General features: G+C 56.5%; 1 protein-coding gene across 47 annotated transcripts in view; it reads right to left on the bottom strand.

The window, feature by feature from the left end:
- ANK2 (ankyrin 2) overlaps positions 1-13255 on the bottom strand; it is a 277590-nt gene that overhangs the window by 116426 nt on the left and 147909 nt on the right. For all 47 annotated transcript variants that reach the window (XM_084883347.1, XM_084883373.1, XM_084883348.1 and 44 more), the window contains 2 exons: positions 7988-8086; positions 6097-6195 (listed from right to left, as the gene is read on the bottom strand). In XM_084883347.1, the coding sequence (XP_084739473.1) occupies positions 6097-6195; positions 7988-8086 (198 nt within the window). The remainder of the gene's footprint in view (positions 1-6096; positions 6196-7987; positions 8087-13255) is intronic.

Here is a 13255-nt window from a genome sequence, read left to right as displayed (position 1 = left end):
GGAGTGGGTTTCTTGTGATATCTTCAGAAAAGGAATTTTCTAAGACACGCACGGGAGAAGGAATGCTTTTTGTTTGCATGGAATCATATCTGTTCCCACAGTCCCATGTCCCTTAACCACATCCTGGGGGGTGTGCAGGGGCTCTGGCTGAGCTGAGAGCGGGGCCAGTGTGCAGCGCATCCGCTCCCTGGTGCCACGTGGCGGGCGCAGGGGAGCACGCCCCCAACAGGAGTCCCCAGGGAGCAAGAGGCCAAAGCTCAAGAGCAGGGGAGGGGAAGGCCCCTCTGTTCAGGAGAGAAGCATCTCAGATCTCCAGGCCTTACGGTGGCCACCTGTTCTGGTCACTGACTCGCTCCCAGGAGTGACGGACAGACGAGATCTTCCCCAGGTACCTGAGCTCACTGGGCTGGGTGTGTGGCCCAGGCGCCTCGCCCAGGATCGGCAGAGCGGACCTGGAGAGGGTTAGCTGTGGTTTCCTGGCAAAGCCGTTTCGATGGCCCACGTTCTCTAGGCTCGCTTGGCTGGTTCCTGTCAGCAGAACCAGGTCACTGACGGCGTCAAAGTGACTCATGTCCTAACTTTCTAGGAGCGGAGACCTTCCGAGCGTGTGCCAGGTCCTCTTGTTTCACTCCCCCGCCATCCGGCCGCCGAGCAGACGGCAGGATCCCAGACACCGGCTCCGACCTGGGCGTCCACCCTGGGCCTCTGCGTCCTCTGAAGCCGCCGGGATGGGCAGGCTCTGATGCGCGACAGCGGCTGGCATGGCAGCGAGAGCTCAAGGTCCCCGCATTCTCTCGCACACGAGACCTCCCAGCTTCTCCTCACGTGGGCTGAGGGATGCAGGCCCAGGAGAGAGCGGGAGCACCCTCTCCGTTGCTGTTTGACCCGCAGAGCCCGGTGGAATAGAGGTGAGTCTCTATACGCCTCGAGGATGAGGAGGCCACGTAAGTCTCACACCACGGAGCGTGGGAAACTGTCCCCCTGCATTTACCACAACCACCGTCAGTCCTCGGGGCCGATTTCCCACTTTTCAATTCCCCCGGCGCACCCCACCCCTCCGCCCGAACCAGTCTTCCCACGACACGGGCGCTGCCATCAGTGGGAATGGCAGGCCCACCAGCACCGTGGACAGCTGTGGCCGTGGCCGTGGCTGTGGCCGGGGACCGACCCTGTGCTTTCAATGACGAGGTGCTAACAGGTCCGATGGCAAAGGCATCGTGCCTGTCTGTGCTCGGAGGCGTGTCCCCGTGCTTGGCGGAACCCCTGCGTCCCTGCTGTGGCAGGTCAGCGCTCACTGCGACTCGCAGGACGGAGCGGGCTGTTCACGTGTGAAGTGAGACGGCTCGGCGCTGCCATCGGACACTGCCCCGTGGGAGGAGCTGGCCAGCCTGGCCCCGCCCAGTGGCCTTCAATCCCCACAGTCCCCTAAGGTCCACGGGCCACGTGACCCTATTGTGCCGACAGGGACACCGGGCGCAGATGTGAGGAGAGAACAGGGAGGACCAAGGCCACGTGACAGCCAGACCGGAGGCCAGCGCTGCACAGACAGCATCGGAGGTCTAACAAATGGGCGGTCTGAGCTCACAGGCACGGAGAGCGGACTGGGGGTGCCGGTGGGCGTGGGCGGGGGACGGGGAGGCTGGAGAACAGGTGGACTCCCGGCGGGGAGGGGAGGAAGGCCTGGCCTGAGGTCCAGCTGCGATGCCGCTGCAGGCCTGTGCTGGGTGTGGGGACGGCCGAGAGCCCGAACGTCCACGTTCTCCCGGAGGAAAGGACGGGGGTGGGGGGACTTACCGACGGGAATCCGTTACGTTAAATATCACACACTTTTTGTCAATTACTCCCCAATAAAGCGGAAAAATAAACTCGGTAAATTGTGTATGAGGGGAAAAGGGGGGGGGAGGAGGGGAGGGAGAGAAGCGGGGTCACACCCTCGGGTGCCCTGCGGACCTGGCACCGGTGCGAAGGTCAGCGCGAACCCTGGCGCCCAGGCTCCCGGGGAGGAGGGTGCTCCAGGCTTTCCTGTCACAGGTTGGACGTAGCGTCCTGTTTCCACGTTTTGTTTTGTGGGTGACCTTTGCCTGGAGGAGCCCTGTGGGTGTGAGGCCAGAGGCCGGCCTCCGGGCTGCTGCCCCTGCCCAGCAGCCCGGCCTCGGAGCGGCTCAGAGAGGAGCAGGGACCCCGCAGAGGCCCGAGCGTCTGCACTCCTCCCGGCCCCGAGCCACACTCCGCACCTTCACCGCTCCTGCGAGCCTGCGTGGCCTGTGCCGGGAGTGAGGAAAGGGTGGCACGGCCGGCCTGGCTCCAGGCTGAGCATTGACCTATGAACCAGGAGGTCACGGTTCGACCCCCAGGGTGGGGCCTGCAGGAGGCAGCTGATCAATGATTCTCTCTCGCCATTGATGTTTCCATCCCCCACTCCTTTCCTCTCTTAAGTCAATGATAAATGTATTTTAAAAAGGGGGGATAAACCAGGATCCAGCTTGGAGATTGTTCAGCCTTAACTCTCCAGTTTCAGGACAAAAGGACGAGCAGTGCTCAGCCTGTCCCACCACCTGCCCCAGACGGGCCCCAAAGACAGCGTGTGGGCATCCGTCATCGTTCGAGATTGAAAGGCGGCCCTCTGTCATGGCCCATGGAAACAGAGTCACACTTTGCAGACACGCCTCTGTTTACAGTCCAGGGATCTTACTGCCGGCATTCTGGGCCAGAGAAAGAATTCCATTCTATGCCAGTTTTAAATACAGGATTCTCTTCGTTCCTCCAGGCTGACCGGAGACGCAGAGCTGGAGGAAGATCCACTTCCCGGGGCAGGGCGGCGCCTGCAGGCTGCACTCACCCGCAGGCTCTTCCCGTCAGGGACAGCAGGCCGCCCGGCCTCTCTCATCCCTGACCAAACCAGGTGCATGTTTCCATCTGCGCTTCAGAGACACCGAGTAGCAGCAGCAAATTTCCCAACTGAACTGGCCAAACCCTGATCGAGGGAAACTCCACATGTGTCCATTCAGAGGGGAAGGGCCTAACGCAAAACCTTTTTTAGGAATCTGAACACGAGTCCCATTTTACACTCTGTGCGTGCGTGCGTGCGTGCGTGCGTGCACGCGCACGCGTATGTGTGTGCATGTGTGCCTGTGTCAGAAATGTGCTGTTGTGAGTTCTGTGGAGAGCAAGGCGGGTACTGGGGCATATGGGAGCGATCCGGGGTGGGCCCAGGGCCAGCTTCGTACACTCCCTGCCCGTGGCCAGCTCACACTCCTCGTGGCCAGGGGAGGGCCAGCAGAGAGCAGGCCCAGGAAGCCTTGCTGCCCAGGTGCTGGCCAGTGCACACAGCGTCCCTGCCCCCCACACCCAGGAGTGAAGTCAATGCCATGTAACCTTGCCATGGGCTGAATGGCCACGGTCTGACTACCTGAAAGTTAATAAAAGCAGCCTCCTCATGTTTATATTAGAAACTAGAGGCCCGGTGCATGAATTCGTGCACGGATGGGGTCCCTCTGCCTGGCTGGCAATCAAGCTGATAAGGGCTGGCTGGCTGGGGGGGAGGGACTGTGGGAGGTTGGCTGTGGGAGTGCACTGACCACCAGGGGGCAGCTCCTGCATTGTGTATCTGCCCCCTGGTGGTCAGTGCACGTCATAGCGACTGGTCGACTGGTCATGGCTTTCATTATATAGATAAAAAAGGATTTTGGAATAAAATGTCCAGGACTGAAATATCAAAGTGGGTAAGCATTAGAAAGGGAAGAGGATTCCAGAAAAAGAAGGGTTTTCGACACGGCAACTAACGCCAGGCTGTGCCAGTGACTCGGGCATCCAGGACACGGTCCCACATTTTAATTGTTAACTTCTCTCACTCTAAAGCATTACCACAACACAAACTCAGCCTGAAGCCATTTGTCAGGATTCCCTACAGCATCGTCTTCAACTGAGCCCACTGGACTCAGGACAAGGAGAGACTCTTCGTCTCTAACGGCCATCTATGAGTCTCCACATTCGACAGGCATTTTGTGAGAAGTCAGCAGCCCTTCATGGGATGTCACAGCACTGGTGCCTGGGGACTGCCGTCCACAGCCCGGGGCCCTGGCGTCCACTCCCATGTGGCGTGAGCACACACGCCCAGGCCTGCAGCCGTCGTGCCTGTCTGCTGAGCCCTGTGCCGTTTCCCCCGCAGCCTCCGGGCAGCTCCTCCAGCTGTGGCGCCCGGGCGTGTCCGCACCTCCGGCCCGCCCAGCCCGGGGCCGGGAACACGGCCGCCCGTGACGAGGTGCCGCCACGGTGCCAGCTGCTCGCATGGGAAGCCTGGGCCCTGAGGCAAGAGGCGTGTTGCCAGGGGAACACTGGCGGCCCTCGTGGAGCAGGAGTCCCATCTGGTCTCCACGCCAGGCGCACCCACCACAGAGCCCATGGCCCTGGCCCACAGCACCATTCAACATGCTTCTCCGTCTGATAAGGGTTTCAGAGCTGCTGTGTCCTCCACAGACGTGAAAACTGACGTGGACTGAACTGCAGCACAGGGCTGCGGGGGGATGGGGTTGTTTAAAACAGTCTGACATCACAGAGGCGAGACAGACAGCGTCTGGGTGTCATGATTCCAACAGATTCCACCCTGCAATCCGCACCTAAGGGACAGGGTGGTTCCAACTTGTGCCCGTGAGCACTCACGGTCCAGACCCAGTGCGTGTAGCGATCAGAGCCCGCCCGCGCGGCCACGACTGCACCGCACTGGCACCCAACACCCTGTGCCAGGCCTCACGGCGACCGCAGATGGGGAGGCGCTGGCGGCTGTGCCCACGGCCCGGGGGTGGCCGTGTGACCAGGGTTAACCTCCTCAGGAACAGAGGGGGACGTGCAATCATGCCGGTCCCTCAGGTTCTCCGTCACACGCCCTCTCCAGGAGGAGAGCTGTGGGCGAAGCAGCGCGCCCTCCCTCCCACCGGACACATGCACGCAGGAGCAAGGCTTGTCGCGCGATGTGGTTTGTTATTCTTTTCAGATTTCCTTCATCTCCTTTTGAGAACACGCTCTTCGTGTCCAAAGCGAGGGTCCCTGCGGGGTCCCCGTCTCCCTGGGGGCTTCCTGCGTGGATGCAGCGCTGGGATGTCCACCTTCTGAGATCTTTGTAATCGAAGAAGAGAAAATGCTCTCTTTTCTAGAGCAGCGTTTTTCAACCGCTGTTCCGCGGCACACTAGTGTGCCGCGAGATGTTGCCTGGTGTGCCGTAGGTGCAGACAAGACAAGAATTTTATAATTTTTCACTATTTTGTTTACTTAATATTTCATAATAAAGTAATTATAAAATACTTTCTTTGTGTTTATTTGATTTCTATTCAAGAGAATTACTTTATATATAGTCAATATAGGCACAGAGTTAAATTTTTTAACATTTTCTAATGGTGGTGTGCCTCGTGATTTTTTTCATGAAACAAGTGTGCCTTTGCCCAAAAAAGGTTGAAAAACACTGTTCTAGAGCAACATAGAACTGGCAGGAAAAGGTCCTATTTCACAGGCGTCACTGCCATTCGGTGGAAAAACACTATCTTCTTTATAACGCCCTGGCTATGTTAACGGGGAGCTCATGCTGCATCCACAAAGAAGAGAGAAGGAACGTCACAGCTGGGTGAATAAATCATTTGGCCCAGCAATGTGGTCCCACCTCTCACCTGCCAGAAGGGCTACCATCAGCACACCAACAAACGACAAGTGCCGGAGAGGATGCGGAGAAAGGGAGCCTCGTGCACTGCTGGTGGGAGTGCAGACTGGGGCAGCCGCCGTGGAGAACAGGATGAGCTTCCTCAGAAAACTAAAAACGGAACTGCCATTTCACCAGCAATCCCACTCCTAGGAATACATCCCAAGAAACTAGAAACACCAACCAGGAAGGATATATGCACCCCTATGTTCATAGCAGCACAGTTCACCGAAGCTAAGGTTTGTGAACAGCCCAAGTGCCCATCAGCAGGTAACTTGAAAAATGTATTTGGCCAAAACAAATAACGGAAGTGTTTATAGTAAACTTCTACCCAACATCCGGCTAAAGGTGTGCAGCCAATTCCACGGAGGGTCCTGACCGAGGCCCCCGTCCGCGAGGCGGCGCGGTACCTGGGACTGCGCATTGATGTTGGCTCCTTCCTTGACCAGCACTTTGACGACCTCCGCCTGTCCCGCCAGCGAGGCGATGTGAAGAGCCGTGTTTCCCTTCTGTTTAGAAGAAACAAAACAGAAAAGGTTAGCATCCTGTGGCCGCAGAAATCCAAGTGCGACGCTGGCCCTGGAGCTGCCCCCCCTGCGGCCGGACCTGCACCTCCGCCCTCAGCGGGCCGGGCCGGGGAGCCGGACGGCGGGTGTGGTCGGCCCACACCGCGTTCTGGGAGGCGGGGCCGGCTCCTCGTTCAATGAGGACCTTCACGGGAGAGTCTGGTCTGGGTCTAACACGCTACGACTGCCCTCCAGGCTAGAAGGGAACCTTTATTTTAAAATATCAGTAAAGGAAGGGAAGAAAGAAACGGATAATAAACACATACGCAGCCAAGGAGTGGCCGGTTTAACAAATGTGACACTGACATGGGAGGAGTAATCGTAGAAACTTCCACAATGAGTCTTACATGTGTGTTCAGCATGTATTTGACGTGGTCCAGAGAAAGGTTAATAGAAACGCTAATTTTCTCTTCGTGTCCAAAGAAAGGGCTTGCCTGAACATTAGGCCCCAAAATGGAACTACGCTGTGGCGCCTTTGGAATCGCAGGAGTCTGCCTTTAAATTCCCACTGGATTCCATGTACCAGGCTGGGAGCTGGGCCCCTCTGCACTTTGACCCAAACGCAGGAGGCACTGACAGTCCAAACTCACTCCCCAGATGGAGGCTGAGCGCCTAGCCCTGACCTTGCCCCTCCCACAGCCTGATCCCCACACCACTCCCCCTACCTCAGACCCTAACACTCCAGGTCTCCCTCCCTCTACCCTCCTCCTCCTCCCCTTCTCCCTCCCTTATCACTTCCCCTCCCACTACCCTTACCCTAGCCCTCCTCCCCCTCGCCCTCCCCTAACCCTACCCCCAGCCTTTCTGCATCTCCCACAACAATCGTGCTCACACTCCAGCCGAGCAGCAGGCTTCATTCTCACTGGCTACGGTTTTCTGCCAAATTAAAATTCCACCTTCTAAAGGCCAAGATGGGTCACCACTGTGACGTTTAGAAATAACTGTTGTTTCTGACATGACTCCCCGGTGGCCAGGCTCGCGATGTCCCCGCAAAGGCAGAGTCAGCAAGGAGGCAGCCCCCAGTTCCAGCCTCCGCACCGCTGTGAGCCAGTCCACTCTGCTCACACCAGGCAAGTGTTACCGTGACAACTCGGTCCACGCCCCCAAGCTCTTTTCCATTGGAGCCGTGGTCGGCAAACTGCGGCTCACGAGCCGCAAGCGGCTCTTTGGCCCCTTGAGTGTGGCTCTTCCACAAAATACCACGGCCTGGGCGAGTCTATTTTGAAGAAGTGGCGTTAGAAGAAGTTTAAGTTTAAAAAATTTGGCTCTCAAAAGAAATCTCAGTCGTTGTACTGTTGATATTTGGCTCTGTGGACTCATTGGTTTGCCGACCACTGCATTAGAGCATAAAGCACGCTGCGTGTGCCCTCACCAGTTAAATGGATACATCAAAAACATAACAATGTCATTAAAGCATGGAAACTACTTGTTCATGTTCACTGAGATGTTGACCACATCAATTTATATTTTAAATGAATTAACTTAGCGAAGTAGGTGCTTCCGTTTCTCCAGAGAACTATGTGGATCTCGTCTCTGTGAGGCACAGGGAAAAGCTGAGCTGGCGGAAACCAGGGCCACGGACTTCAGCATCAGCCTGGCACTCCCCAACGCCGTCACCAGACTCGGCTGAGGAGCTCGGCGGCAGCTCTGCCCGCTAAGAATCCCGGGGTCCCAGCAGCCTGTGGTGGGCGCCAGGAGAGACCCCTGGGCCCGCCGCTCCCCTAGCAGGGCCTACCTTGGTGGCAGAGTCCACGGCCGACCCTCTGCCCAGCAGCTCCTGCACCAGCCCCACGTGGCCCTCCTTGGCCGCCAGGTGGAGGGCGTTGAGTCCATTCTGCAAGAGAAGAGACGCCGCAGGGGGTGAGGGGCCGCGGGTCCCGGGCCCCGGGGTCCCTCTCTGAGCATCAGCTGGAAGCCGCTGAGTTCAGAGACCACGTTCCGGGGGTGCGATCCAGAGGCAAAGAAGTCATTGGAAAGGGGGACTCAGCAACATCATGTAAACAGACTTTTCTTTAAAAAAACTAAGATATCCAAATCCTTTCACACGAGGGGGGGGGGGGGGGGCGGCAGAGATAGACGTCAGCTCGGGCAGCTCTCTGTGACGCCTGGGGAGCAGAGTCCTCTTCATAACGGACAGCGTCAGCTCACACCGCCCTGCAAAGCCACCTTGTGCCTAAAGGACACTGAGCCTCTACTATGTCGCTCATGGGTCTTAGTCTCTTTTCAGCTTAAATGTGTGTTGTCATCTCTGATGGTGCTGTCACGTCCCTCCCACCACCCAGGCTCCTAAGGACTCAGGGACCCCCCCCCCCAAGCACTCCGGAAACACAGGGACGCCGCCCACACACTGCCCTCCCACACGCCACACGGCGTCCGAGGAGCCGGCTGCCCGGGCACACAGCTGGGGAGGGACAAAGTCCGGGCCTGGCTCCAGCACCGTTTCCAAGGTGACCTCCAGACATGCCTGAGCGCAGAGTCACGGCTGTGAGCAGGTGACCAGGCCACGGGGGGGCGCCTTCCCCTCAGGAGCACCCACACTCCTGGGAATGCGAGCACGGCCTCGCGGTTCACTCAGAGGAAGGAAAGCAGGACCTGGCGGGCCGCCTGCACCTTCACAGCCACAGGGAGAGGCCAGCTGAGCACCCGGGCCCCAGGCCTGCGCCCCTTTCGTGTCAGACCCGGGACAGGCCCAACAGGACCGGGGACAGTGACCTCCGCACGGTCACTGTGGGCCCAGGCCGTGCTTCCCGCCTGACCACCGTCCAAACGTGGGCACCGGTCACCGGCTTCCCGTCCACGGCAACCACCTGCCACGGAAAGGCGGTGTGCCCCCACGCCTGACGCCAGCCTCGCCGTGCCAGCCCCGGAGCGGCCACTGAGCACTGTGAAAGAAAAGAGCCACAAGCTAACCTGACAAGCTCAGGGAAGGCCTGCGTGGCAGTCTTGCAAACCCAGAGACCTAAGATAACCACAAGAGATGGTTTGAAAATTAAATATCTAACAGGTTATAGTAGGTAGTCATGTCCCAGATATTTCACCTGACAAAGATCAACTTGGATCTTTTACTGAGCCCCTCGGCCTTCCCGCATCTAAGATAACATATCTGTGAGATGTCTGGGTAACTTGTAACTTCCTTTTACCCCGACCCCCTCAGGGCACAACAAATGGCCTCGAGACATTCCTCATTGTTATTGTTATCAAGTTAATTATCAACTGTTAATTAGAGTATCCTGTATCCATCTCTGTAAAGGAAGCTCCTGTCCATCATTTCACCTTTTACCCTATCCCAGAGGTGTCCCCCCCCCTTCGCTCTGTCCCACCTCCCTAATCTATCACCAATGAATGTCATGTAACTCCCCTACATCTCCTTCCTTTAATTTCAGTGTATAAATATAGAAATGTAACCCGCCATTCTCCGGAGCATTATCTCAACCAATTGAGGTTCTGCTTCCCGGCACGTGTGTCGACAGTTTTGGCTCAAATAAACGCACTAAAATTCTTTACAGGTTTCAGTGTTTTTTGTTAACAGCAGCATGAAGGGCCGTGGGCACAGGCAGAGACGTCAGCCAGTGTGAGCACTCACCCTCTTCCCGAGCGAAGCGCTGAGAGACGCTACGCTACCCCTTCAGTCTTTTCCAGGAAGTAACTTAGCAGATTTGTAACCATTTGGAAAAGAAAAATGAAAACGAAGCTTTTTGTTACATGGATCGTCTTGTGCCAAATTTATGCATTTCCCCATAAACCTTAAGTAATTTGAAACCAAATGGTAATTTCGGATTCAATTTCAAAACTCTCATAGTAGCTATAAGGCAATTTCATAAAGAAAAACACTTTCACCCACATTTCAGTCTGGGAACCTCTGCTCGCCCACCCCTGCGGGATCCCCTTCCTCGAGAAGCCGCACAGGGCGTCACTCGTGGCGCACAGCTGCGCTTCCGGCAAAACGGGTGACTCCTCCTCCTCACGCCCAGGGAGCTCCGAGTCCGCATTCGGTGAAAAGCAGCCATCCTTCCTGGGAGCACCGCCTCGCTGCCCTTCGGGAGGACTTCCTGTCTGCCCTTTGGGAGGACTTCCTGTCTGCCCTTTGGGAGGACTTCCTGTCTGCCCTTCAGGAGGACCTCCTGTCTGCCCTTTGGGGGGACTTCCTGTCTGCCCTTTGGGGGGACTTCCTGTCTGCCCTTTGGGAGGACTTCCTGTCTGCCCTTTGGGAGGACTTCCTGTCTGCCCTTCAGGAGGACCTCCTGTCTGCCCTTTGGGGGGACTTCCTGTCTGCCCTTTGGGAGGACTTCCTGTCTGCCCTTCAGGAGGACCTCCTGTCTGCCCTTTGGGGGGACTTCCTGTCTGCCCTTTGGGAGGACTTCCTGTCTGCCCTTCAGGAGGACCTCCTGTCTGCCCTTTGGGGGGACTTCCTGTCTGCCCTTTGGGAGGACTTCCTGTCTGCCCTTTGGGAGGACTTCCTGTCTGCCCTTCAGGAGGACCTCCTGTCTGCCCCAGGTTTGGGCTAAAGCAGCCCAGGGGCGCTCTGACCTGTCTGCCCCTCCTGCCACCCAGCACGCTCCTCGGTGGGTGGATGAGTTCGCTTTAGATGAGCAATGGCAGATAGAAATGAGATCGGAGCGCCCAGCCAGCACAGCTCAGTGCTTGAGCGTTGACCTATGAACCAGGAGGTCACAGTTCAATTCCTGGTCGGGGCCCAGGCCCAGATTTCGGGCTCAATCCCCAGTGCGGGGTATGCAGGAGGCAGCCGATCCAGGCCTCTCTCAGCATGGATGTTCCTCTCCCTCCCCCTCTTCCTTCCTCTCTGAAGTCAGTATGAAATGTATGTTTAAAAACGAGGCTGGGCCGAAGCCGGTTTGGCTCAGTGGTAGAGCATCGGTCTGCAGACTGAAAGGTCCCGGGTTCGATTCTGGTCAAGGGCATGTACATTGGTTGCGGGCATATCCCCGGTAGGGGGTGTGCAAGAGGCAGCTGGTCGATGTTTCTCTCTCATCGATGTTTCTGGCTCTCTATCTCTCTCCCTTCCTCTCTGTAAAAAATCAATAAAATATATTTTCTAAAAAATAAATAAATAAATAAATAAAATAAAATGAAATAAAAACGAGGCTGGGGCCTGAGCATGCAGGCGGCCCCACTGTCACTCTGAGGGCGGACCCCGCATCTCGGGCGCTGTGTTCTCCTGTGGAGCAAGCGTGGCCCGGGACACCTCACTGCTCACGGCTTGGAGTCCAGGTTGTAACCGGGCGGAGGCCTCCCTCCGGGGGTCTCTGCAGGAGGTCACGGGAAGCCTCTGCAGAAAGCGGCTACACGGCAGCTAATTCACTGACGGGGGCGCTGGCTCCCTGCTCCTTCCTGACGTGCATTCCTGCACAGCAATAAGCAAGGACCCGCCCGGATGACAGCTCCCGGCACCCTGGCACACGCAGGTGAGAGGGGCCATCTCCCATTGTGGGCAGAGGTCCGTGTTCACTTGATTCTTGGTGAATTATAAGCAGCAATGGCAACGAGGCACGCATCCCACAGAAAGTCCGTTTTCATATTTCATACCTAATCCACTCTGCGCCGGGGAGGGGAGGGGGACGTATTCCCATTATCTTGTGCTGGAGATTAGAAGGTCACTTTCTGGGCCCTGGCTGGTGTGGCTCAGTGGATAGTGTCAGCCTGCCCACTGAAGGGTCCCAGGTTTGATTCCAGTCAAGGTCACATGCTCAGGTTGCGGGCCGATCCCATGTGGGGCGTGCAGGACTCAGTCAATCCACGACTCTCTCCCACCACTAATGTTTCTCCCTCCCCCTCTCCCATCCTCTCTGAAGTCATAGAAATACAGACATTTCTAAAAGAAGGCTCCCTACTGGGTCATAATGACTCCGTGAAGGTGGAGAATGAGCTTGGACTGGAGCCTCTGGTCTCCATTGTGTGTGGTTGCATGATGTCATGCTACCTTCTCTCTCTCTCTCTCTCTCTCTCTCTCTCTCTCACACACACACACACACACACACACACACACACACATGTTCTCTTCTGGAACATGCTGGGGACTGTGGCCACGGCAAGGAAATTATGTCAGATCACTAACAACCTCTAAGGACTCAAGATGTTGCTGGTCATAAAGCAAACTGAGTCTTTTCTGCGGAGAAATTATTTTTTCTAAAAACAACCTGAGATCTTTCCTACAATTAAACCTTCAGGTTATACTCCGGGGAGGGGCTCAGTGAGACCAAGGTGACTTTATCTGTCTGGGCTCCTTCTGGCATTTTTAGAATAGTTTTTACCTGAATGAACTGATGGTTTCCTTGTCTACTCTCTAGCAAATTGAGAAAGTTAATGAATTAATATTAAAACAGGGGAATGTTTTTAATATACTCTTAAAAAGTCTAAGGTAACCTGTGAAAACTATAAACTCTCTCTACTCCATCCCTGAGGCATTTGTGGAAGTGGTTCTCACACTCCGGGGGCCTGGATACTCTTTCTCTATTAAAATAACTAATTACTACTTGAAGTTCAAGTTATTTGTTCAAAAGGACACTGAGAGCATAGCCAATGAGACTCGTGGTGGAAAATCAATGATTAAGAGGTGCAGACACAGGATAAGATCTTGTATTTGGGACAAAGGACTTGGGCCGGTTCCGGCCAGTGCTGAGCGGGGGAGACCCAGGGCTCGGTCTCACCCACGCGGGAACAAAAGCACGGCTTTCCCACGGCCTCCTGCCAGGACCCCCGCGATCGCAGCAGCGCAGGCTGAGCGTCCCCCTGGGGCTCTTGCCAGCTCCCTGCCCCCCGGCCCCTGGGAGTGGCCCAGGACCGGTGATGGGGCCTGTGCGTGCCACACAGTGACACCTCGTTCACTTAGAATCAGCTGGGACTGCCCTCCCCGGCAGCTCCTCCAAGTGTGAGTACACACAGGTGCGCGCACACACACACAGGCACACAAGCGTGCACACTCATACACATGAGCACACACATACACATGCCAGTGTCACCCACGCTCAGCGCACCCCACAGAGCA

The sequence above is a fragment of the Pipistrellus hanaki genome (genome assembly GCF_964339955.1).
Source record: "Pipistrellus hanaki genome assembly, chromosome: 5".
NCBI lineage: Eukaryota > Metazoa > Chordata > Mammalia > Chiroptera > Vespertilionidae > Pipistrellus > Pipistrellus hanaki.
Note: the sequence above shows the minus strand (reverse complement) of the source record. Positions and strands in the feature narration are given on the sequence as shown.